Here is a 27,912-nt window from a genome sequence, read left to right as displayed (position 1 = left end):
AATTTGCCAGTGTATCTATATATGCTAGAAACACATCTAAAATCCATTCAGAAATAACAAAAGTACAAATTTAGGCACACAGTTTTTTGAAGTATACAATTTGTTTTTATTTACAATACCCTATAAAAATGTAAATTTAGAAACTTTTATTTTCATTAATTAGAACCAAACAAAAATAAAGCACAGTAAGGAAGAAATAATAATCAAGTATTCACTTGATCAGTTGTGAAGGGAAGGTAGGAAAGGCGCATAGTGGAAATAGTCAGTAGGTGATGGTGGAGGGAAGCTAGGTAATGTCACTGGGGAACAGCTGGTGAAGCCTGGGTTACAGAATGGGAAGAAACGGAGATGAAGAACAAGGACAGCTGGTTATAACAGGATCTTACTGTTGTACAATACATGTATGTGCAAAATGTTTATTCTCTTTAAATGTCACAGCCTGTCCCCCCACTACATTCGAAAAGGTGAGAATGGCATAAAGTAGACTGGAAGGGCATGTACAATTGATTCAGATTTAATCTTCTTCAGAACTGAAATCTCTAGGGACCAAAACCCTTTATCCTGGTTGATTGCTGAAAGGAAGAAGGGTAAGTGACAAAAGATCATGGCAGGCTGTACCTGCTAAGATTTAAACCCAGGTCCCTGGCTGCCTGGGAACGAGGCTCAGGTGAGATGGACGAGCCAGGACGGCAGTTCTGCCCATGTTGGAGGATAGTGAAGAGCAGAGCAGGCCAAGCTTAGCTTCTGTGGTTACATTTGAAGGTTTCTACCCATGACACCAGATGAAAATGAGGAAAAGAGATGGACAAGCATGGCTTACTGAAGTCACCTCAGGAAGACAGAGTGTGCAAAAAGCTACACTGCTCAAGCAGGCTGTAAGTGAGGATCACCTTGGGTGCTCCTGAATGCACTTGAGGGGACAGGCTCAAGCACACTGTGGTTGTAGCTGGAAAAAGGCTTAACCGTGTGCTGTTTCCATTAGGGAGGACAAAACAAAGAAAATACAGGTGGGGAAGAGGAAAATAACTTCTCAACCTAGAGCTGGGCACCAGCCAATTAAGAAATATGATCTTATTAAATGTGCCATATACCCTGTATTTATATTAAAACAAATAAGTATTTCCACCAAATTAATTATAAGACAAAATAGAAACAGATTAAAAATATATCAGTTGGTTTGTTTAGAGATGGTATGTGTCAACTAAATATTTTTCAATTTAAAATTCATTCTTTAAGGACCCTCTGGAGATCATATAAATATATGTATGGGGTATGTGTGTTTCTAGAACTTGATTTCTATTTAGTTGGCTCTCCTACAGTCATATTAATATGGGATAATGAAAAAAGACTTCAATAAGATGAGGGGAAGAATCTTTTGGCAGGCTACAATCTACTTTGAACTGCAGTAGTGGTAGTGGGATCAAGGGAGATATAATTTTTTGTCGCTAGGGCAAAGAAAATGCAAAATTGAGAAGAATTGAGTAAAAGTAGGACATGCAGAATTGTAACACAGAAAGTAAAGAAGAAACCAGCATAAGTATCACCCAGCCAAATTTCACAGAGCAATGGGGAAAATACCTGGCATTTAGAGACAACCCCTGTAAACAGGAATCAATCCCACAAGACTTTGCTTTGGGGAATAAGCTACCTTCCCTCCCTCATTAAAAACACTCCATTGGTGATGGCAGCAGTGCAGGTGGCAGCCCAAAGGAGGTACAGGACACATTTGGAGATCTTTTATCGTATCCCCTGAACTAGCCTAAGGGTATAAAAAAAGAGAAAAAAAACTTGTTTATATAAATAAGTTAAAATAGAAAGCAAACTTTTGTATTAAAATTTCTACCTTTTAAAGATTCTCAATAACAAAACACCCAAGACATTGTTTTACTCTTAGTCAACTTCAGTGAGGGTACTGCTGCACCCAGTATAGCATTTTATATCAGTAGATACGTGAATATTTATTTAAAGTCTTTACTCTTTTCCACCAAATTCAGTTTTATCCTCCCCTCTATCATAACTTCTAAAAAGCTAACTTTGTTGACATGTGCAATTATCCTTTTTAAAACTTACTGCAGTTTTGTCTCCAGCAAGTTCAATTTCTGCCGGTCGACATAGCGAGAAAAAAGGGACACTAGGTTTGTGGGTATAGAGATTGGTTTGGCCAGGGCTGCTTGGGGAATCCGCAGAAGTTCTCGGGTTGCCATGAACATCACCTCCGTCCTGACAGGGAAAACCAAACAACAAGATGAGGGAAAAAAGAAAAGATCACCTCAAAAAATTTAAAATAGAGAAATAGTCTGTACTGACCATTGGTTATTTTGCGTTGATTCTGTAGCAGGGTCTGAACTCTGTAAGTCTTCCCCACGGCTCAGGAGGACAAGGAGCAGTGACAGGCCAAACTATGAGAGAAGACAGGGTGTCAAACAAAGCATCCAAACCTTCTCTACAACAATTGATGGGATCCTGGCATTAAATGGGAATAGCACTAAGCCACAATGACCCCACTGCTGTGCTTTTCTGTGAAACCAGGCAGAAAATGGACAACCTTGTGCCAGAAGCCTATGTCCTTTCTCCCCGTTTTGCTTTTGGCACAGCCACGACCAAGCACAGCCTTTGGAAACAGAACATCATGGTGTCAAACATTCTTATCTGTGCCCCACCCTGGGGTGAAAGGATGATCCCCCCACTCGCCCATCATGGTTAACATGGGAATTGGCTTTTTTCCTATTTACAAGAACTGAAATGGATTAAAAAGAAAAGTCAAAGTTCATGGAAAATGAAAAAAACATTTAAGATTTTTATATAAGGATGTTGGAAAATATGGGGAAATGTACAGAAAAAGTAGATGAGAAAATTTCCTCAGTAAAGGACACTCCTATTGGAAATAGAAAGGCTTACATAGGATGTTCATAGGAATTTAAAAAATAAAGAAGGGGGCTGGGGATGTGGCTCAAGTGGTAGCGTGCTCGCCTGGCATGCACGGGGCACTGGGTTCAATCCTCAGTACCTCATAAATAAAGATGTTGTGTCCACCGAAAACTAAAAAATAAATATTAAAAAATTCTCTCTCTTAAGAAAATAAAAAAATAAAGAAGGGATAAACAGATGCATTCATCTTGTTTAGAATTAAAATCCAGCAACATAAGGTTTAGAAACTGAAACATAAAAAAAAGTCTTATTTAGTGGCAGTAAAAGGAGGAAACGTAGGTTAAAGGGGCATGAAATAAAAATACAAACAGGGACAAGAAACAGGTTAAATGTGGACAAGAAACAGATTAAATGTAAGAATCACATGATCTATAATGAAACATAAAGGGAAGGATAATCTTGCCTTTCCACAAAATTTCCCTTCATGTTATGGGGGTGGACACTGGGCTATATAATCTTATCTGATCTCAGTTTCCTACTGCCTTTACCAAAATTAAAACCAAGAGATCAAATCATATCCCTGATTACTTCAGAAGCCCATCTACATCCCTAAGGCGGTTACTTCTCCTGCTGATGTTTGCCCTTCAGAGTCATGCTTTGGTAGGATTGTAAGCGGAAGGCAGAAAAGAGGCCTTGAGACTATTTTTCACCTCTACTGTACAGAGTGCCTGAATGAGTGCCTATTATGTATGGGGCACTACATGAAGTACTCAAAACCATCATCTCAATGAAGTACAAGGACAACTCTGTGAAGTCTACATCATCACTTCTACTTTACAGATCAGGAGGAAGCTGCCCTAGGAAAGTGAGAAAAATCTGTCCAGAATTCTAAGGCTAATATGTCAGGAAAGGACTAAAACCTGGTCTGTTTTAAAACTCACATTTGTTCCTTCCTTTTATGCTTCCACTAGGAGTTGCTGGATCTTTAATCTGACATAAATAAAATGGGAAATTCTACTTATAATCATATAACAGAGACCACCAATTGTAACTTAATGATACTTTCCTTCTCATTATTAGGAACTCTGATTTTACTTGTGGCACCAATGATGTGCACTAAAAGCTATTTCTCAGACTTTTTTGCAGTTAGGTTTATCTAAATCCTGGCCATTGATATTAAATAGAAGTTGGTTTGAAGTCCTGGAAAAGGTCCCAATGAAGAACACAGATCATTAAGCCACATCTTCCATAACCACCCTCCTTCCTAATGTAAACTCCACACCATCTTAGATCATGAGGGATCATGTTCCTTCTGTATTGTTTCATTTAATCCAAAAATATTTATTTCTCTAACAAAAGTTCAGTCTTGCTACTAAAGATGACAGCCAAAAAAAAAAAAAAAAAAGATGGAGCCTGGATCTCTTGAGTCCACTGTGAGCTGACTATACCAGATTTGTTTCTTCAGGAGATACATAAAATCCTACTGTGTTTCAAAAAAGGAAACAAAAAAAGCAGCAAAAAATAACAACACTGTTTATCTCTAGCTTAAAAAGTTTAAAACTAACAACACTATTCTTTCTAGATTTTGTTAGTAGGATCAACGCAACTTCTGACTAAAGAAAAGAAACCCTTTTGAACAAGTTATCACAGCCATGGTAGCCATTGCTTTTAAATCTGTAACTCAAATTTAGATGTTTCACAAAATCTAGGGACACAAAAGGCAAGACCACCTTGTTCTGGAGCACAGCTGCAAGGTGAGGGTTGGAGGGTGCTGGTGCAGCTGCACTTTGAGGTAGGTTCATTAGCTGTTGCAGAAGGCTGGTGACAGTCACTGAAGGAAGATGATAAAGGAGGAGAGAGAAGGGGCTCAATAAACATGGCAGCACCTACAAAAAAATAAACAAAAGTATTACATCTTGTCAACTGTTCTTTAATTACTGGCCATCAGTTGCCATGGACAGAAAGATGCTCAGCAGTATACTCAACCACTCATGGCAAGATTTAAGAAAAAAGAGGTAGCAAGCCCAGTGGATACGACTGAAGTCTCAACAATGGATTCTAAGGTATCTATTGAGAATGTTTTCAATTCAATCTTCACTGGAAATGCCATGACCTGTAACCAAGGGGGCTAAAATTACTTTTCAAATACAAAATTCATATTAATACACCATACTATTATTTTAGTATGAATGTTGAGCTCATTTCACAAACGTCTAAAAGCCTACAATGTGCCAAACACAATGCCCAGCCCACCTACCCCCAAAAAAGATGGTAAACAGGTCACACAAGGACCTTAGACATCTGAAGCATAGTGGGGAAGACTGGCAATTTTGATATACTGTAAGAAGCACTCTAAAGTTTAGACTGCTACACAATTACTAGCACTTTCAGACTTAATTTTATCTTATTTATAAAAGCTCAATGAAGAAGTGAACAAATAGTTAACTAATAATTATTAGAGAAACTAAGTGATCAGAAACTCAAGTTTCAGAGATACATAGTAGTTAGAACCACAAACCAATGATGTTGGATTGTAACCTATTCATTTATTCCTTTTTGCCATGTGGCCTAGACTGGAAAAAGTTAAAATACAGCTGGTTTTACAACAAAAAAGGAAATCAAGAGCTGAATGTGGTGGCACATGCCTATCATCCTGACTGAGGATCTTAAGTTTGAGGCCAGCCTCAGCAACTTAAGCAAGACTGTTGTAAAAGTGCTCGCCTAGCACACGTGAGGCACTGGGTTCGATCCTCAGCACCACATTTGTCCACTTGTAACTAAAAAAAAAAATAAAAATATTAAAAAACAAAAAAAAAAAAACAACAAAAAAAACAAAACGGTGATATATTATTTTAAATGGCACCTAAGGACAGAGACTGGGTCACTTTTTGTCATTTAATACTCTATACAAACAAAGCTTTTTAATCATAGATATTTAAATACATACGTGAAAGTACAAATAACAGTAATTGTTCATGTATCCACTACCCAACTTCAATAGCCAAATTACAGTATTATCAGTAATAAAATAAACAGATTTTATTAGATCTGTTCCTTCCATATGGTATCATTTCATCTAAAAATACTTATTTCTCTAACAAAATCTCATTATATCAAACAAAATTAAAAATAATTTTAGTATCAGTTAACAGCTACTCAAAATTCCTATTTTTCCATTTGTGTCAACAGTATCTTTTAGCAGCTGATTTATTTTAATTACGATTCAAACAAGATCCATATATTGCATTTTATTGATAAGGTTTAAAAAATAACAGGTCCTTTGCCACAGTCTTTATGTCCTCTTCTCATGCTATTTATTGAAAAAAAAAAAACATGTGTGGGGCTGGGGTTGTGGCTCAGTGTGTAATTTGTCCCATTGTTTGAATCTGGCGACTGCATCTCTGTGATGCCACTTAATTGGTTCTGTCATCCAGTATGTCCCCATTAACTGATGGGGATTACAAGTTTGATTAGATTCAGGTTTAATGGTGGGAGGTGGGGCAGAAGAGGGAGGCAGGAAGACTGCAGGCATTATGTCAAGAAGCACAGCGCTTATGTCCCATTCTTGGTGGTGTTTGCAGTGCATCGCCAGGTTCAGCTGTCAGTATGCTCCAAACAAGTCAAGGCTTACAAAATGATTATTTTCTGAAGTTCTTCTATAAAGAATTTTATTACCAACTCTGGTAACCATGACTTTTGGTTATAATAAAAAAGCAGGATAAATGCTTGAGTCTTTCCTTTATTTATCTATTTTTAGGATGAACTGATGGTGTGGCAGTTTCCAAAGAGGACTGGTTTATTTGGTGTCATTATGAATTCATTAAATGAAACACATTTACTACATTCATTCAGTCCACTGTTAATTTTTCTTTCTGATATAAATGATCCCATTTTTAGCCAACAAGAGCCCTTTCAAAGTTAATCTGTGCATCCACAGGACCCTAGTAATCCATTAACTTCTTCGCATTCACGCACACAATATTTTAGGATTGCCTTAAATTTTCAAGCCCCATACCTAAAACTAGCTATACCTTCATGAAAATAGTTTTGAGAGATGTGGTCTACTGCTTTTCAACACACATACGTAAAAACAAGTCTTCCTCACTAGGAGGTAAGCTCCATGAGGACAGTTTTGTATTTCTAGCTCCTAGGACTGGGTGCTGTTATTTCTAAGAAATAAAATAGTGTCTAGTATGTATCTGTCAACTGAGTAAGGCTCTCTCAAACTTGCTCTGTGTAATTATGGCAAGAGCGCCTGCTTACAGTGTACATGGTCTAAAATAGCAGTAACTTTTTTAGTTTAGTCAACTTATTAAGATAAACCTCAAATCTTTAAATTTTCTTCCAACCATTTTTCATTCTTAAAATCTTTTAAAAATAAACTTTCTTACCCACTTCACTTTCTTAATGATCAGACCTAAACTGCTCATTCACTTCTATAGATGCTAAAATTTTAAGAGTCCACAGAAGGAACAATTTCCAACTGTCAAAGCATACCATTTCTAGTGTATCCTGTCACCATTTGTTTTCTGTGGACTAATTACCCAGACAGGTCTCACTCAGCTTGTGGCTGACTGTGACAGGCTCACCCGAATACCTTTTATTATTCTGAATCTCATACTCATTAATACCAGTCCTTTGTCCTATCTTTCTCAATTTCTTGTTTTGACCTCCTACACCATACTAAATTTTGCTAATCTCTTAGATACAGAAGTCCTGATTTATCTTCTATAAATTCTTTTTCCCGGTGGCACTGGTAATTGAATCCAGGGGCACCTTACCACTAGATCACATCCCCAGTCCTTTTTATTTTGACACAGGGTCTTGCTAAGTCACTGAGGCTAGCTTCAAACTTGCAATCTTCCTACCTCAGCCTCCTGAGTTGCTGACATTACAGACATTCAACACTGTACCCAGCCATCCTCTATAAATTCTGATTCAGCATTTGGGGTACAGAGCCAACTTATTTGCTTCCCAATTAGTTCTGACATACACCACGTCTTTACAACTGTGTTGTGAATTAAGAAGGAACTACTGATTTCCTCATGTTTTGAGAGATGGTCTGTTCCACTAACTATGGGATTCAAAAAAATACACCTGAATTACTTAAGGTTGTTTTAAACAATCAAATCCTAATGCCAAAGTTTAGACAAAACAACATAAAAAGGAGAAGAGACAAAGAAATTAGATTCCAGAAATCTTATCAACTATGAAAAAAAACTGCAAGGAAAGATGTCCCACATGGTGGATCACCTCATCTTGTGCATCCTTCTTGATAAGAAAAGGGAGGTTCCTGGCAGTTGTCATGAGAATGTCAGCTGCTTGCTCTGTGGAGAGGAACGGGAGAATACGGGCAACCATTCTCTTCCCTTTTCGGATACACATGATCTGTACAAAGTGGTCATCGCTTGGCCTACAAGGGAAGAAAAATGACAATTTTCATTAACAAGAGCAACACAGGAAATCCTCATGTTTTCTCTTCTTAGGTCTTTTTAAAATTAATATGCTGCATTCATTTTCACTCTACAATGACCTGTACTACAAAATAGTGAGAATTACTTCTCCAACTTTAACAAAATAATAAAAAGCAAAATTTCAATTTCACTAATTACATTTTAGAAAAACTTGGTCAAATTATACAAGCATTATTACATTAACCCTTAAGTATCGACACAAATATCACATGGCTAATAGAGCAACATGTGAAAATGTATACATAAAAAATAAAACATAATCTGAGTTAATTTTACAAGTGTTAACAGTTTGCTGACACTTTTCCATGTAAATATACATCAGCCACATACATTTTAAGGCCATGTAACATGAAATTTATGGACAAACCACAACTATTCAACCAGTTTCTTGTCAGCCCTAAAAACACCAGAAAAGGTGTGTTGAAAACAAAGTGCTTGTTTTTTAAAAATAATTTTAATGTATATATTTTTAGTTATTGATGGACGTTTTATTTATTGATTTATTTATATGTGGTGCTAGGAATTGAACCCTGTGTCTCACACATGCTAGGCAAGTGTTCTACCACTGAGCCACAACCCCAACCCAAGGTGCTTGTCCTTATGTTCTGTTTGTGTATCTCCTGGCTTAGAAGAATCCACAACTCTACTGACTGAACAAAGGGAAAGAGAATTACTAGCCAATGTAGTCCTCTTACATTCATCATATTAAGTATTTGGGATTTATTGAACATTTACCAACAGCAGGATTCTATTCCAGATAATAAATGGAAGAGAGATGACACAGAAAAACAATAAAAGTTACAGAATTTAAGACTCCACTGGAAGATTTACTGGTTTCTACACCAAACACATATTCTGTGGAAATTCCAAGGAAATATAAATGTTTACAATCCCCATCTTAGTAGAAAATCAAACAAATGAAAATTACATGCTAGTAAAACATGCTAGTAATCATAAACCACATTAGTCCGTAAGCTCAAAACCAAAAATCCAATAGGCCCACCCCACCATTTATCTGTAGTACCTAGCATAATTCCTAGTAGATACTGAATACATATTTGTTGAATAAATGAACTCAGGATAAGAAGACTCCCCATGCTGACCAGCCACCAGCTGTGAAAGATTATGAAATGGCTAATATGAAATCACCTTTTGAGTTTGGACAATAGGTAGATTCTGAGTTTACAGAGATAGCAGGGGAGGGTCCTGAAAAGGCAGAAATGTGTAAAACTCAGTCTGACAGAGAAAGAAGTCCAGGTAGTCGCATATTTTCCTCAAAGTGCATAAAGCTTACCTCTCTTGCCCGGGCAATTTACCCCTCAAGTTGTCATACATGCTACAGATTTTGTGCTTTCTCTCTTCCATCAGGGCAGGCCGATCTTCTTCTAAACTTAGGAGATAACGCCTTTCATAATCCTCCACATCAAGAAGTAAACTATAAGTCTAAGGGAGAGATAAAGCAGGCCACAGCATGCTGTGTCAAGATGATAAACAACTTTACAGTTTTGGACCACCTGACCTGATAAGATCACCATAAACTTCAGATAAAACAAAAGGTGGTTTTTAAAATACAGGAAAACAGGGTGAAATACCTTAATTCTTCATGTATCATTTTTTATTTCTCCCTGACTTTTAATCTAGCAGATAAAGATAGTGTAATGTCATTACACTTTCCAAATTTTCCATATATACAGTGCAGCAACAATAGCACTATATATATGACATTCTGTTTTACTGCCACAGTGACACTTTGTATTTATAAAAATATTAATAAGAAGTGATTTTACCACTGGGTGCCAGCCTCTGTTCTAAATATTTCATGCTCATGCTCATTCACTGAACACTCACCACAAGAAAACTATCATAATCATCTTCATTTTTATAGACAAAGAAACTGATGACAGCACAGAAATATTAAATCACTCACTTTCATATCATAGCCTCAGAAATGGAAGATATAATTTATAGCCTAGAAAATATACTCCAAGGCCATCTTCTATGGCTTTGCCACATGATATTTATGCTTTACACACCAACTATATAATATATTTTCCTTAGCACCCAATGAGTGCCCAATAATTATCTATAAATTGACTTAATTAATCCATAGGAGAAACAATATAAATTTTATTCCAATTTTTACCAGGCTTAGAAAGGTGATCTGCCCAGAAATACTCAGCTCTTAATTGAACAAATCTGAACAAAAATCCAGTACTTCTAATTTTAACTGCAGGATTCTTTCCATGATGCCATAGGGAAGGTATACCACAATTCTTTCTGTAGTGCTCTGGCACACAATAAGTACTTAATAAGAGTATATTTTTAATTAAATCAAAGAACACTGAGTCACTGCTCACTTCTCTGCTTCTTGGGTACACACATACTTGATAGTTCCTTATTTGAAACTAATTATAGCAACAAATTCTAAAACTTACTTTCTCAATTATGACAAGGGTTTTTCTTCTCTTGTCCCGAACCTGCTTTTCTTTTGTCTCCTAAAAAAGACAAGAATATTCAGTGTCTAAGAACTCTGCTAAGAACAATTTTCCAAGTATGCATCTGTAGTTCAATTGTGAAAATATTTTAAGAAAATTTTGATTCTGTGAAAGTTAATAATCTAAAATGACACTAGCACAAAGTTCAGAGTTGATGGACTCAACCAACACACAAACTGAATTTATAGATAGACAAATGGTAATTATAGAATTTTACGGAGGATTAAAATTTCACAGCAAATTTTGAAAACACACAGAAATAGTACTTAATTTTTTTTTAATTTTTTGTGGTGCTGGAGATTAAACCCAGGGCCTTGTGCGTGGAATGTAAGCACTCTACCAACTGAGCTATATCCCCATCCAGAAAATAGTAATTTTTTAAAAATAGCGAACTGGAGTAAACAGATGCTGTTTGCAGACAAACATGCCTAGTCTAGATTCCTGCCTCTTCTGGCCTTCACCAGCTACATGAGAAATGAAGGTGTTATTATTTCAGCATGTCTGTTGAAAACCAGAAGGCCATAATGTGCCAGGTTGTAAGCTCTGGGTTAGACTACAAACAACTCCGTCATGCCTGATCTCATTACACAATGACTCCAAAGGAACTGGTGACCACCAAGACATTCTTAAATATATAATTCTACAGACACTTACATCATCCTCACTCCGAGATGTCACAACAGCATCGATCATTTTTCGAGGGTTATTCACACTAGAGACAGTAAGTTTCCCCAAAGAACCCTCAAACTGCACTGTAAGGACAAAATAAAAATTAAAATTCCAACAAAATAAAAACTCAGCAATGTAGGCAGGAAGCATTCAAAAATTTTTACTTTTCTGTTCTTTACTCATGGTGTAACAACTTACTACAAAAAAACCTACGTATCCTTTAAAACAACTCCTTATTACAATCTATCCTTTCTCATTCCTCATCTATTTTAGAAATATCAAAAGCACCCAAGAGGTTATCTGTCAAGCCATACACTTTATGCTCAAATAAAGGCTGATCTTTGCATATATTAAAGGCAATAGTACTTTATAAATTATTCCCAAACCATCCACATGCATAGAACAGCAGGAATGCCCTCTCCTCCCTGCCCCCAAAAGAGGACAAAATAGACAAGGTATCACCTATATTTTATCAAATCAGTGGCATCTCAAATTTCTCTTATCATATAAGGGCCTGCATCTTACCTGGCTTATACGCATGCTCCAGTTTGGCCACCTGAGGGGTGATGAGCTTGGTGCGTTCCTTTTTAGGGCCATCACCTTGCATTTCTTCAGCAGCTGACAGTTTCTCCAGTTTTTCAAAGTAATTCTACCACAAAATGATTTCAGTTGCAACACAAGCACAGACTATGATTGTTCTTTACCATCAAATAATTATTTTACAATAGTGGCAGTAACACAATTTGAACCATAGAAATGTACTTATCTCTAATTTTTGCTAGATTCAAGCTAACATTTACTATATTAAAATTCACAGCATTTGGGCTCGGGGTGTAGCTCAGTGGTGGAATATATTCTTAGCATGCTTGAGGCCCAGGGTTCAATCCCAAACTGCCCCCTCACCTCTACCATGAAAAAATCCTTAGCCTTCAAAAACTTTAATCAAAGGAAATGTCTTTAGACTGCCAATATACTTAATTGATAGAACCAGATTACTGAAGCCAAAGAAACTGAAAACACTGGTCTCAGAGCAAACAGCTCAAGAATCTCTTGCTTGAAGTGAGGACAGAATTTGTTTAGTAAATTATCAACTACTTGAGGACTACCTCAAAAGAAAATTCTACCTCGAACATGTTCCACCACTGAGCTACACCCTCAGCCCAAAGGCTACGACTTTTAATTTAAGTCAATACCCTTTCTAGCCTAAGGGGCCAAAATGCTATTTTCAAAACTAGCACCGAGTATTTACCTGGTAATAAAAATCATCCAGGTAGGGATCAGTGCTTTGCAGCTGCATCATTTGGATTTTAGAGACCCAATCTTTTTCCCGCTGCAACATGAGATTGGCATATGGATCTTTTCGAAGATGATCTTGATGACTGCTCCTGTGACTTCCTCTATCTCCAGCCCCATTGATATTCCGATGCTGACTGAAAAACACATGCCACATTCACTCTAAGTAGGCATATTAATTATTAATTAATTAAAGGTTATAACATTACAGGAATCAAACAGGCCAATTAAAAATCAAGTCTTCAAAGGAAAGAGCTATGCAGTACATCCTCAAGGAAATAAAACTATATGAGTAACAAAAGATCCGAGTATCTTACCACATACTAAATACTTTCACTTATGGACTTCTGTATAAACCCTAAAAACCCTATGAAGCAGGTAGTTTTCTTTTCTCCACTTAAGACAACAAACTTACATCTTTGCCAAAAGTGACACTTCATAAGTTTTGCCTGTCTGATCATGTTAAGTGGTTATCTAATTTTAATCTGCATTTTTTTTATGAGTGAGTTTGACCATGTTTTCATTTCTATAAGCCACTTGTGTTTCTTCTATTTGGAGTTTGTATGTTTCTGCATGGCTTTTGTTATATTAAGGTCTGATATTTTTAATAGTCAAATGTATTAATCTTTCCCTATATAATTTGTACTTTGGAATATTATTTAATAATCCACACTTGTTTCTTTCTTTTGAACCTGCAAAAATATTCTGGAACATTTCTGAAACTGAGAAGGAATCACACACACTCAAAAAACAATAAAATTGTTGAAGAAACTTCAGAGTTTATTTTTTTCTTTTCTTTCTTGCTTTGCTCATGTTATTCAAGTACTCTACAACTGAGTCACACTCCAAGTCCTTTTTTTATATTTGAGGCAGGTTGTGCTTGAAACTATGATCCTCCTGTCTTAAGTCTCCTGAGTAGCTAGGCATGTACCACCATGCCTGGTTTATTCTCCTCATTTTATTTAGATGCCTAATTATGGAATTACTTTATATGAAACTACAAAGGCAAAGGCTTTATCTGTCTTGTGTGCTTTTTAAAAAAATCTTCAAAACCTACCACAGTCCACAATACACAGATGGAAGATATATGTAAATGTATACATTTATATTTGCTGAATAAAAATTAAATAATTTATATAGAAATAAAGAATGACCACTGGGTTCACATTAAGACCCAAATGTGAGGCTGGTCACTACATTTTTTTTTTCCTCTTTTTAAAATCTTTTATTGATTTGATTTTTAAAATTTTTTTACATACACGACAGCAATGGAATGCATTACATGGTCACTACATTTTTAAGATTTAATTCTGAACTGAAAGTCAAAGAAAATGTAGTTAAAGAGAATGCTAAGAACTTGGTAAGGAGTATAAAATACTGGTTTTAAAAAAATTCAGAGCTCAACTTATGATCAACAGAGTTAGAACAGTTTGGAAATTTGTTGATAAAATCTTAGTAAAGCTAGTGTATCAAAAACATAAAAATGACAGCATTTTTGATATAACTTTACCAGCAAAATCAGCTTCATACTAAGTAAACTAAGAAAGTAAACTAAATTAATAACATTTTGTTACACTGTCCAATAAACCACCAAGGAATACAGTGAGTACTTACTTCCTGTTCTGCTGTTGTCTCTGATGCAAGAGCCGCCGGTGCTGTGGATGAAGGTGAGTTGTGTCTGGTCTAAACATTGGGGCCTGAGATCTAAGAAAAAAATTTTTAAAAAAGGCCTTTAATTCTGTCATCCTGATGATCTGAAGTTTTCACAAATGCTATCAGAACAGGATAACTTCACATAGGTTCAGTAGGGACTGCCAAGTGTATTCTAAAGAGACTCTAAGTTAAAAAGTCATTTTTTAAAAACCTATCTTCCACAAAGACCAGTTCTCAACTACTAAGAGGATGATCATGAAATCTCAGGAAATTTATTAGTAAAAGCATGTAATTTTCTTTTTGCTCCTGTTAATAGTGTTCTCTCAAGAGGTTTATTTGCCTTAAAAACAAAAACAGAAGTCTCCAAAGAAATTCTGCATCAAGACTGGAACACAGAAGTCTTGCCTGAATCTCCAGCCTGCCAACATATAACATTTCAAACTCAAGAATGCAACTTCAATTCTTAGGTGATTTCTGGCCTGCCCTATAAATTTTTAACTTGACAGCTTCCCCTATCACATTTGTTAATTCCTTAAAATAAAATTAACCCTTTCTCTATTTTTTTTTTCCTACTGGTTCTATTTTTCTTGAGAACCCTGATAATACAATGTATGTAATAAAAAACCATTTTATCAAAGCAGGAACTTGAACTCCTCTTGTTATAAAATCAGAAGGTAGAAGTAAAAAATGTAGCAGATACCAAGACTTGCCAACTTATCATTATTATTTTTTTAAACTTCTCATTATTCACATCTCTCATCCTTACTTATGATTCTTAAGTGATCAACACCATGTGTGCATATCTTTGTGTTTGTAAAGTGGACATGAAATGAGAAGTAAAAAACTTTAGAAGAAATAAAAGGTGAGTAACTTGTAACGTATAAATGTGCACAGGATGCATGATTCTTGATGATGACATAAGAAAGCCTAAACTGTCAATCCCTGACTTGAGGATCTCAAAATATTTCACTTACAAGATACATACATATATGTATGTGTGTGTGTGTATGTATATGTGTGTGTGTGTGTATTTTTGGTGGGACCTAGTGATAAAAATCTTTATTTATTTATGTGGTGCTGAGGACTGAACCCAGTGCCTCACAAGTGCAAGGCAGGAGCTCTACCATTGAGCTAAAGCCCCAGTCCTTACTTAAAAAATATTAAGAGACTTTTACATTAAAAAACTAAATTGGAATGATCAAGAGACTTAGCTAGCAATGGGTAAACACTGGCATGTTTTATATACCTTAGGTTTTGCAGATGAGGTCCTGGGCCGGGAGGGTGCTGCTGTGGAGGTGGTGTTGCAGGGGGTGGAGCACCAAAGAAGGCACGGAAGCCTGGTGCTGGGGGAAGCATCTGCCCAACTCGCCCTTGCAGCAACTTGGGATTCATGGCAGCAAGAGGACTACCAACAAAACCAGGGACCCGTGCAAACTGGCTGGGAGACATCCGACCAGGCTGTAGCTAAAAAGAGGGACAAGATCTTAAGATTGAGTTAACCTTATATCAGAAGCAAGCTCACCTGCTTGCTGAAAATTGAATACTGTTTCCATCAATAACTTTGTTTTAAAAACTAAAGGCAAAAATAAGAGACAGTGGTGTTTACTAACAAAAACATCTATGTCCTAATGAACCTTAACACAGTAAGCGGGTTCTTTATGGATAGAGCTAATCACAGGCTTACCTGTGCTCCTCCAAGAAGCTGTGCTCTCTGGAGGGGACTGAGAACCGGAGGAACAGTAGGAGGAAAAGGGTGACCCAGGAGGGAAGAGTTCTAAGGAAAAAAATAAAGTAAGGAAACACTTATATCATGAAACAGGTAAATCAATGTAATAAGGGAACTCAGTAGAAATGCAATATAAACTTAGATTGTAAAATTCTCAAATTGTAGCACACGCTACTGAAGAAATAAAAAGAATAATGCTAGAAATTATGAAACATTATGGCCACATAAAACAAAAAAAAGAAATTAGAATGAGAGTTGAAGTTAACATGAAACCGGATGACGAGAAAGAGCTTAGATTTTTAAAGAGTAGTGCTAAGAAACACATAAACTATGTCTTCTGACCAGGGAACCATAAGACCCAGAAATTCAAGGATGGAGATTATAAAATTTAAGTGTTCCATAGGAGACGTTAGCACTTCTACATATTGAATCACACAGGCAGTGACCATAAAGTACATACTTCACATTTTTGTTAGACTGTAAAGAGACATACCGGGACACTGCAGAGCTGGTTTGGAGACATCCTCTCACCATAGGGAGCAGGATAACGTGGTGGCATCGGGGGCCGAACATGGACAGGCTTCGGACACAGAATCTATTAGGACAAACATATATACAACTACACTCAATGAAATCAGTTTTTCTTCCACCTACACTCCCTCCCCTCAAGTACTGGTAGAGACACAGAATTCAATGCAAAGCCCTACTTCTAAGCAGACTGCTATAACTATGGATTCAAACCCAAAACCTTTGTTCACTTCCTCTCACAAGTCAAGCAAAATCTGAGGAAGATTTAGCTAATTCTCCAGTTATCCCCACCCTTCCATGCTATCTGAGGGAGATATCAGCAGATATTCTGACTTGCAAATTCTCTCCAAGAGGATGTATTTTGGTAGCAGTGAGGGAGAAGGAATGATAAGAAAGCTGGAGGATTAACTAAGTCCTATTCTGAAGCCTCTGTGATATGGCCGCCATGCTCAGCAATTTCATGATACATTGTGACTCCACCATTTATTTCATAGATAATTGAGCCTAACTAGGCCATACCAACACCACCCTCCCCCCATACCTTCCAAATTGGCCTTCCTTTTCAGCTGCTGGTTTCAGGTGGAGGAAAGTCTATGGAACAGGACTGCACAGGCTCTAGGGAAAGCAGGGATATCTTAAAGGTAAAAAGGGATGTGGACAATGCTGAGTGTTCCCATCCCCCCCAGCTTTCAGTTATCTCTCTGCCAAAGTGTTGGGCAGCCAGTAAAACACTTTAAAAAGTACATAAGCCCTAAATGTGCTTAACTACCCTTTTCCTCCCCCAATTAAAAGACAGCAGCAACAACAGCAGCAAAGGCTATTCGGGAATGTGTCTCTTATTTGTACTAACTTCTCTGCTAATTGACTATAATTGGCTATTTTGCTTTCTAATCTAAATCCTACCCAAAATCTCCACCCTCCTCCCAGTACACCCATTTCCCCAATAATTTTGCCCAGATGCCCAATATCCTGGGCTGAGTGCCTGTTAATGAGAGGTACCTGTTGGTTGAAGCTGGGTACAGCCATCTGCTTAGGTGGGGTGCCTATGGGCACAGCTCTAACTGGAGGACTCCCAATGATAGGTGAAGTTGAACGCCTTGGTAATGCTCGCTCAGAAAGATCCCGATCATCTTCTGGGCCCTGTGGGGGCCTCTGAGGCAAGGCATACTCTAATACAGACACTGTAGGCATTTCCTAATGAGGAAGTAGTTAAAAAAAAACCCCAAACAAACAGAAATTAGCTAACTTGAAATAACCTCTACAGATGTCAAAAATACTTTTTAAAAAAAATTTATATTTATCTATTTATTTACTTTTGGTACCAGGGATTGAACCCAGGGGTGCTTAACCACTGAGCCACATCCCTAGCCCTTTTTATTTTTTTGAGTCAGGGTCTCACTAAGTTGCTTAGGGCCTCATAAGTTGCTGAGGTTGGCTTTGAACTCAAGATCCTCCTGCCTCAGCCTCCTATATCACTGAGATTACATGAATGCATCACTGCACCAGCTTTTTTTTTTTTTTAATTCACATATAGAAAAATTTAGTCTTTGGTATACATTTTTTTTGAGTTTTGATAAATACATAGAAGAGGTGTTGCCTCCAGAGAACAATTTTATCACTCTGTAAAATCCCCTTCTTTTGTCCCTTTACAGTTAATGCCTTGTGCCATATCTAACCACTGGCAAACCCTGATCTCTTCTCTCTCCCTGTAGTTTTGCCTAGACTTTTAAAATAATTTAAATCATATATTGACAACATGAGTTCCAATGGCTCCCTCTCAATTTTTACCCTGGGGGCTGATAAAGGGCACATCAACAGAGAGAGCCGTCTAAGTACTGGATGCAGTAGTTGACATAATACTGGCAAATGATAAATATCGACATGTTCACAGTAAGGAAAAATGACAACAAGAGCCAACTTAACATTTTATAATACTAGTAATTTTATATAATGAGAAACTTTTTAATACCTGAGCAAGAAGTGGTCCTCGGATTCGCCTCAGAACTTCGGATCCATCCCAGATGCTGGAATTCAGACTTCCTGGTTGAGGCTACCAAACAAACAAACAAAAAACATATATACAAATTCTGCAATACTGTGAGCTCTCTGGGTGACTCATCTGCTATTAGGGAACAAGGGTCCAAGGTTTTTACTGGCAAGTAGTTGACAAGAAATTATAGTGCTCCAGAATACACATTATTCCCCAATTTTATTTCCAGAATTATTATCATCAGTAATTATATTATGAATTTTCTATGGCATAAGTGAAAATGGCAAAGCTCAATACTTTAATAGTCGACTATAGTTCTCAAATAAGACTGAAATACTCACTTGCAAAATTGGCCTGGTCTGCACTGCCTGCATAATAGCTGGATCTTCTAGTTCATTTTCAATCACCATCTTAGTGAGCCTTTCTGCCAAATTCTCCTCATGGTCACCCAACAAGTCCATCTCATCCCTTTCTCCATTGCCTGTTTGTTCATTAACTGCCACTGGTAGCTTCTCTTCCAACTCAGCCAGGCGTTCATGTGCTTCCTGCCAATCATCATCTATAAGACAATAGCATGGTATAAGAAATATAGTTCATATCAAAACAAAGGTTTTATATATAAAATTCTTCCTTTAACCAAATGAATAACCCAGCTCCAGAAGATAGACAGAAAATAAAGCTTCCATTTATTTAAAGACATGAAATAAGGTTGAAACAAGGAACACATAAAGTGGGCTTTTCACTATTAAGAACAAAAAATACCATGCCAAGAACAAAATTTGGCTTAATGACTTAAAACATTATCAGGTGTCCAAATTATAGTCTGAAATTGATTTCTAAAATGGTGATACAAAGCCAGATACAGTTGCATATGCCTGTATTCCCAGCTACAGGAGCGAGGCTGGGACAGGAGGATTTTAAGTTCGAAGCCAGCCTCATCAACTGAGACTCGCCTCAAAATAAAAATAAAAAGGGATGGGGATGTAGCACAATGGTAAAGTACCATTAAATTCAATCCCTAGTACTATAATAAAAAAACAAACTAGGGACACATAAGTATAAGACCACCTGTTGGTTTTGAGATTTTACAATACTCCACACGAAAACTTCAAAGGAAAGTAAAATCTGTAGTACTAGCATAACTGTCTCTTAAATTGTAACTGCTATTTTTCTTTACCTGATTTTTTAAAAATTTATTTTTTGTATAGATGGACAGAATGCAGGGACCCTCTCTCATATAGCTTTTTCATTAAAGCAGGGGAGAGATAGATAATAAACAATAAAACTAATGAGGAAGTAAATTAGACATTGTATTAGAAGATGCAAAATGCTACAGGAATATGGAAGAAAGGCAAATCGAAAAAAATAGATGTTCAGAAGAAGGCTGCACTGAGATGACATTTGAGCAGAGACTCAACGAATATGACAATAAGAGGGTAAACAGTCAAATGGAACGGAATGAGCAAGAGGGAAGAGTAGAACAAAATAAAGTCAGAGTCTGGAGGAGGGAGGTTATTCAGGGTCTTCGACTCCACTCCAAAATGGGGCAGAGCTGATGGGTTAACTTTTGAAAGAATCACTAAGGCTACTGAATTAAAAGCAGATTAGAGGAGAAGTGTTGGGGGGAATGCTGGAAGTCAGGTGGCTACTGCAAAGGAGTATCCAGTAGCCAAGGGAGAGGGGATAAAACTTTGACCAAAGCCAATTCCTCTTCTATTTTAATTATGTCTTTGCTATTCCTGCACATTGCTATTTGGTCTGCAGCACTAACATTGTTTTCTTATTTATTATGCTGATATAGCATTGACATTACTCCCATTACCACAGACTAAAATCTTGTGAACCCTTCATCAAATTCTCTAGAATGAAAACTCTCACTCCAGTTCTCTTGGATCTAATCATTCTATTCTATTTCTATCATAAAAGCACAACTCACAATTCTGCTTCTTTTAGCATTCAAATGCAGAAACCTCTTTCTCCTCATTAAGCTTTCCAAAATATTTAAATTTTCATTTTAGTTTCATCTCACCTAAACGTGCTACTTTAATGCACATAAATGTACTCTTCTGTATAAGCTATGTACTCTATTCTTACTTTAGTTATATGTCTTGCATGTTCTATAAAATTCCACATTCAGGGATAACAGGTAATCCCCTTTGTAGCTAACACAGAAATCTATACTGTCTTCTTTCTGTTTACAAATAAAATACAGATTAAAAAAATTCAAACATCACAATATATGACTTAGAATGTGAAAGTTCTTCATAAAAATTCCATAGCTCTGTTCAGATTTTAAGAATGCAATCTGTAGTTTAACTTGATTCTTCTTGGATATACTTTCAAGCATGCATACGTGTATACACATATAACTGCTGAAAATATTATCTCATTCTTTTAAACATATATGTAAGATTGCATTCTATTGATGAACTGAATTGTAATTTATTCCCTACTGAAAAACCATCTGGATGATTTGCAACTTTTTACTATAACAATCAATACCATAAATAACCTTATTCATACCACAGCATCTCAAATGAATATTTAAGTAGGCTAATTCCTTTCAGGGCAGACTAAGCATTTAAAATTTGCTATTTTTATAATATAATAATATATCACATAACCCTAGTGATCCAAAAAGCAAGGGAAGTGGGATTTCAAATTTACAATTGTGTTATCCCAGGATCCACTGTCTGCTCTTTGGCCAATGTGATATACAATATAGGAGCTATGGTAAGGGGTTCCTTAAATAGGGATCACTTTGCCATTTCTGTGATAAAGGCTGTGGGCAAGAGTCACAAAATATTCCTATCTAAGCCTCTAAGACATGTGTTTTCATTCTTATGTGGAATTTTCTTTCCCACCCAAAAGCTTCCTCTTACAAAGTGCTTAGTCAGGTGGCACTCTTCCTCTGAAATTTCCTCTTACAGAAAAGAACTTGAAGTAACCACTTTATTATAATGGTCTCAATAAACATACCTAGATGTGCTTAAAAAAGGAAAAAATCCATTTTAGATGAAAATTATAGTACTAATTTAAATGACCAGTCATCTGAAACGTTCTTAAGGAATAGTGTAATAAATAACTGATTGTGACTTTAATATTGGTGTCATCCTTGCTTAAAAAAAAAAAAAAAGCTGAAAAAGGATAAATTTTTTTTTGAAATGTAACAGCTATGCCAAGAAGAGTGGGGAGTCTATAATCCTGAATTCAGGATTAAAACAATATATATTTTTAAGTTTCCCAAATTTAAAACATTAATTTGTTAATGGATTAGTTTTAATGTAGTAGAGTTCTAAATTATGTTTGGTAGCTACTCCCCATATTCATATTTGCTAACTTTACCAGATTCTACCAAATAATTTATTTGCACTTAAAAATAACATTTTAAAAACAGTCTAAATAGTCATGTTCTGTAAGAATGAACATATTGTGAACTGACTACTGCTTTTTTTTTGGTACTGGGGATTGAACTCAGGGGCACTCAACCACTCAGCCACATCCCCAACTCTATTTTTTTTTGGGGGGGGAGGGGGTACCAGGGATGGAACTCAGGGGCGCTCAACCACTCTGCCACATCCCCAGCCCAAGTTTTACATTTTATTAGAGACAGGGTCTCACCGAAATTACTTAGCTCCTTGCTGTTGCTGAGGTTGGCTTTGAACTAGTGATCCCTCTGTCTCAGCCTCCTGAGCTGCTGGGATTACAGGAGTGTACCACCATGCCTGGTGACTGTTGGCATTTTAAACATGGATGCAAAGGAATCTATGCTATAAAACATTGCCAACATATTTTTGGTTTTTCTTTTTCTTATGAAAAAAATCAGGAGAGGACTCATGCCCTTAGTGTGAAAGAATATATCACTGTTACTTCTGCAAATAACCTAAAAATACAGTTACTTAGATGTGCCAACACTTGACCTTATTGCATCATTGGTTAAAAGGCTAAAGCGTAGGCAAAAGAATAGCAGAGAAATGAAGGAAAAGGAGTATCTGTATTCTTGCAACTAATGATCCTGTATTGTGATGTGGGCTACTGAACTCCACGCTGCTTTTTCAAACACTTATACTTTAATGCCCCCCAGGCCTGTCTGGGATATTTCTGAATGAAAAGAAAATAAAAAGGAAACAGAAGTGATTTAATTTTAAGGCAATCTCAGTCCCCAAAGATTACAGCAGCTATCAAGAAAAGGGAAGGAGAAAGAATGAGAAGCCCATCCAAGCGAAGACAAGAGATTTCCAAAGACTCCCCAAAGACTGTTTTAACATAACTGGTAATTTATACTGACTGTATTTATTACTTAATCTCTCAGTAACTCTGCTTCCTCATTTGTGAAAATGAGGATAATATTGATAACTACCTCAGAAGGTTACTGTGAGAATTAATAACATATATGAAACATTTAAAACGGTACCAAGCACATAATAAGAACCATGTAAGGTGTAAACTTTTATTTTCAGAAAATGAGTTTGGGTTCACTCTAACACCATTTATTGCTTCGAGATGATGCAAACTTTTTTAAAGGGAGTAGACCAATGATTAGTGTCCTATGGAAATGTGATATCAGAGCTTTTGTAGCCAGTGACCTAAAATATCCACAGTATAAACAGGTGTTGTTCAAGATGTCAGTTCAAAATTATCAATCAAAACCTATGTCAAAGATCTAACATTTCATCTACTGGCTTAAACTTCCTCTACCAGCTAAATCTGTAAGAAGTGTGCTAAACACATCACAGGTAGACTTAGCAATTTTCTTTTTAAAATATTTATATAAAGATGTTTTGAAGAATTAAGATTTTCACCTTACAATTCAAGAATACTACACTCTCAATGAAAAGCACTCACCTATGACATCTTTTCTCTATTATAACCTTGGTTGACCAAGAAGTCCTTCTTAATACCCTTCTACCCTATGGTACAAAGCAAACTAACCATATGCTATTTCACTGCCTTTAATTTTACTACCTGTTCTTTCACTGTGCACCCAAGAGCACTGTGGACTTATACTTCTTTCCTATCATATAAAATACAGTTCTGCACATTCTAATATTCTTTTAAAGGCAATATTCTTGTCTTGAAGGAAAAACAGAAACTCCTGGGGTGGGGGGAACTGCCCTTTGCACTCTGGAAGTCTATGAGAAGGCAGGACCCATTTCTCTCTGTCCAAGTTCAAAACTAAGGAAGGACACATTACTATGTTGCTTCATCTTAATACAGTAGCTATGAATCAATTTCTTTTTTTTTTTTTTTAAATCTTTATTTTATTTGTATGTGGTGCTGAGGATCGAACCCAGCGCCCCGTGCATGCCAGGCAAGCGCGTTACCACTTGAGCCACATCCCCAGCCCTATGAATCAATTTCAATTGACCAATTTCATCAACTGAAGAATGTGCTGAAAAATGATTTAATACCCACCCAGTACAGGTTTCAAAAGAAAAAATTCAGAACCAAGAATACAATGTTATCACTTTTATTGTCTAGGTTATTATGCAATTTGCAACTCACATCAGTTCCCTCCATTTGTAATTTTATTCTACATAGCTTTCCCTGCCATCTTCGTGGAGAGAGACAATGGTCATACTCCTGGGCAATCTCATCTCGTAAACTATGACCACAATCCAAAGGATCTTTACTTCCTTTCTGTAATGAGTATAGTTTATACTTTTAACATTCTTCTTGCTGCTCTAGATCATGACAAAGTCACAGTTTCTATTGAATTTTATAAATGGAAGACTGGTAGTAAACTTTTTCATTTTTGCCAGTTCATTCAACTCTGTGCAAGCTTTCACAAACCTAAGCTATAAAGTCATCACAAAACACGATCCACTATAACTTTTATAAAACCTTTGTTTTTGATACTAACACATTGGTATCACCCACTGTGCTACATTTCCTCTTCTTCCTTGTTTAGTTTTGAATATTTGTTGCTGCAATTCTAAAGAAATTACAAATATTGACACACCACAATATAAACACTGCTATTGCTGCTTTCCAACACTAAGTCAAAACAACAATATCTACATTGACTCTGATCTATTCATTTCTTTAAAAGGTACAAATTTCTAATACTTAGTTAACTTGCTCTAAACTTGTTCTAAGTAAATTTTGTTCTCAAATGTAATCATATAGCCTTGCTTCTTAATTGTTTTATCCCAGCATTTACAACTCTGTAGCTTTAAGTCTACTTCAGCTCTTTTAACCTTTTTCAGCTCTTACAATATTTACCTATATCTGGGGATGGATAAAATTTCATTTGTTTACAATACTTTTTAAACTTATGAAGATTTCCTATCTCTAAAATTCTTGCAATTAAAAGCTTTTTATTTTATTAAATACAACCATGTACTGGTGTTGGGCTGAATGTAGAACATGCAGAATACTAGAATCTGAATTCTCTATTAGTCCATGAGTTTTCCCTAGGTTACATGTTCTCCAAATAAAAATTCTTTTATTTAGAATTATTTAAAATCTCTTTCAAATATCTATTGATCTAAACATCTGAATTCCTTATAGTGGCAACTGAGAATCAAAAACCAGATAGCTGGAAGACATAGGGCTTAGAAAATACCTGGCTTTATTGATAAGGACAAAAGATGACCAACCAGAAGAGCACAGTAGGAGGATGAACTATTCTAAGTAAAGGACATACTATTCTCACTGAGATCAAGAAGATTAACTTGCCAAATTAGTGAATGAGGTTACTCCTTCTAAGACAAAGTATCTGAGCAAGAGATGAAGATGAAACTATAAAAGAAGCCGCTTGGGCTGGAGTTATAGCTCAGTTGGTATAGTGCTTGCCTGGCATGCGCAAGGCCCTGGGTTCAATCTCAACACATACATACACAAAAGATGTCACTTACCAACTGCACCTGACCCAAATGTATCATCATTGAACTGATCAATCTCCTCATCTTCTTCTCCCAGGCCCTGAAATGCATCTTCATCTTCATCTAGAGGACAATCCTCCAAAGACTAAAAAAAATGAAAAGAAGTTTTCATGAAATTCACATTCTCATTTATAATGTTCTAAAAATGTTCACCTTACCTTCTCAGTGAATATAATAGTTTTATTATGACCCTTTTGTAAAGATGGCATTTTATACTCCTCAATTATCCTGACATTGGACGCTTTCAGTAGCTTGTTTCTGTTTCTATTCTTTATTCCTTACTTGAATTTTTCCCAAGCATCTTTTTTCTTTATCAAGAATCTAATGATAGCATTTTCTCATGCATACAAGAAATTAGGCCCACAGTATCCTTTATATCACCGGGTGGAACAGAGATGACAATTTTCAAATTGCCAAAATGAGTACTTTTATGTATCTTTTTTAACTAAGTTCACATCTTTCTCATTATATTCATGCTGGGTTTTCAACTATTTCAGTGTTCTCTTTTAAAACAGAAATGAACTCTAGAAAAGCCATGATAAACACAGGCAACTCACTTTTCTGATTAATCCATTAACTATAGTGTGTGTGTTTAATGAAGTGCTGAGGATGGAACCCAAAGAAGTAGGTAGGTGCTCTAGCATCATTTGAGAACGTTTTTGTCTCAGGTTCTGTGCTAGGCCATAGGTCCTGTATTCTTAAGTGGCACCGCAGAGACAAATACCACTTACCTCAAATAGTTTGTTGTGAGGATCAAACAAGGCAAAGACTGTATATTACTAAATAAAACCTAGATATTACCATAACACTTTCGGTACATTCTGTTTGGACCTGCCACCCCCCCCCCCATCTTCAGGTTTACTCAGCTTAATCTCCAAGTTTCCTTTTGGCAACTTCTGCTCATTGTATCTCATCATCCTCTCCATGTTTATACAAAGTCAGTTAACACTTTTATCAAGTATCTGTCCTTACTGGCCTTTCTACCCATCCTAGGGCCCACAAACTCCCACAAAGCAGTCTGCCACCACATCAGAGGCAACTTCCAGCGCACTCCCTTCCAAATCATCAAGATCGACTTAACCAAAACATCAAGATCGACTTCACCAAATCGCTTTTTAAAATTGAAATGACTCTCAGGAATCACCTAGATCAGTCCTTTCACTTTATAAAACCAGAAACCTTGTGTCCAGCGATTAGGAGTGGCTCAAGGTCACTAAGGGAGTGGGCGATACGGTCTAGACTCCACATTCTGGAGCTGCTGCATTCCCCTCCGACGTCGTAACCAAACCCACAGCTCACTTCACTCGTCCAGAAAGAACTTCGGCTGGACACGCCCCCTCCCAGCTCGGAGCGCTCTCCTAGTAAACAGTCCGGGGCCCCTGCCAAAGGGCAAGTCCAGGCGCCCTGACCGAAGGCTGCCGGGGTGTACAGCATGTACCCGTGGGTAACCCGGGAGAAGGGGGCTGGTTCTGGGTAGGCGGGAAAGTCGTCTCCAGGCATCCCCGGGTGGTTCTTCCTAAGAACAGCCACCCGGTGGATGCAATGCTCTTCCCTCCACCGCCCCTCCCCGAGTGGGGGCGAGGGGCGCTCAGGTTACCGCACTAACGGGCCCTCCCCACCCCAAAGCAGAAGCCAACTCTCCCCAGCGGCAACGGATGGGACAGTCCCGCCCCCCAAACCTCAAAGCTGGTTCCCAGCCCTCGGACTAAATCCGCGACCCCAGGTCGGGGGCGCTGCGCTAGATCGCGCGACTCCCACGGCTCGCCCCCTCCCCCCTGGAGCACGGGACCGGCGCGCGGAGGGTGAGAGGAAAGGGGCGCGCGAGGAAGGGGGGGCCACTTCCGGTCGCAAGAGCTTACCTCGTAGCGGAACATTCTTGGGGAAGGGGGGAGGGAGCGGGGAGGGGAGTGGGGGAGGGAGGGAAAAAGCGCTGACTCCCCGGGCTCCTCCGCGCGCGGGTCCTCCACCGGCTCGCGACCCCTGGCCGCCGCCGTACGCCGGAACGTGCGTGGGAACGTGCGCAGGCGCGCCTCGGGCAGGGCAGCCGCCCCGCTCGGCGCCCGGCGGCGGCGGCTGCGCGGGGACGGATTTGGCGTCCCGCTTCCTAGTCTCAGCGGCGGGAAGGAGGTCCCGTGGTGAGAGACTGCGCACGCGCCGTCCGTCGGGGGCTTCATAGCTAGCCGGACTGGCGGCTCCGCCTCTGATTTCTCGGCTTTCTGCTCGGAGCGGAGAAGCCAGTCACGAGTTTCCCGTCACCGACGGGGCGGAGAAAGTCCTTGTGATTGTCACAGGATGTGGTTCTGCGGAGTCCTGGCCTTAGGTCGGGTGC

General features: G+C 37.7%; 1 protein-coding gene across 2 annotated transcripts; it reads right to left on the bottom strand.

The window, feature by feature from the left end:
* Positions 1–90: 90 nt before the first annotated feature.
* Positions 91–27,618, bottom strand: Patl1 (PAT1 homolog 1, processing body mRNA decay factor). Of its 2 annotated transcripts, none has more exons than XM_026411635.2 (19): positions 27,443–27,618; positions 25,557–25,668; positions 19,038–19,255; positions 18,676–18,756; positions 17,706–17,900; positions 16,672–16,773; positions 16,137–16,226; positions 15,699–15,916; positions 14,414–14,503; positions 12,756–12,936; positions 12,032–12,155; positions 11,492–11,589; positions 10,778–10,837; positions 9,637–9,785; positions 8,110–8,281; positions 4,599–4,754; positions 2,308–2,399; positions 2,071–2,220; positions 91–1,759 (listed from the first exon to the last, which is right to left on the bottom strand). In XM_026411635.2, exons 1-19 carry the CDS (start codon positions 27,455–27,457, stop codon positions 1,738–1,740), a joined length of 2,325 nt encoding a protein of 774 aa, XP_026267420.1. In that variant the 5' UTR covers positions 27,458–27,618; the 3' UTR covers positions 91–1,737. The 2 variants fall into 2 exon arrangements, with proteins under 2 accessions (XP_026267420.1, XP_026267421.1); XM_026411636.2 differs by having other exon boundaries at positions 8,122–8,281; positions 27,443–27,616.
* Between the last annotated feature and the right edge of the window lie 294 nt (positions 27,619–27,912).

Source organism: Urocitellus parryii, chromosome 4, assembly GCF_045843805.1.
Source record: "Urocitellus parryii isolate mUroPar1 chromosome 4, mUroPar1.hap1, whole genome shotgun sequence".
NCBI classification, from domain to species: Eukaryota; Metazoa; Chordata; class Mammalia; order Rodentia; family Sciuridae; genus Urocitellus; species Urocitellus parryii.
Note: the sequence above shows the minus strand (reverse complement) of the source record. Positions and strands in the feature narration are given on the sequence as shown.

What these genes read in the sequence shown, in the direction of transcription:
- Patl1 (XM_026411635.2), bottom strand. An exon ending in ATTTGGGTCAGGTGCAGTTG is followed by an intron (nt 19,256 to 25,556) that starts GTAAGTGACATC and finishes ATTGTCTTATAG; the next exon opens with ATGATGATTGGCAGGAAGCA. An exon ending in TACCCAGCTTCAACCAACAG is followed by an intron (nt 16,774 to 17,705) that starts GTACCTCTCATT and finishes TTGTCCTAATAG; the next exon opens with ATTCTGTGTCCGAAGCCTGT.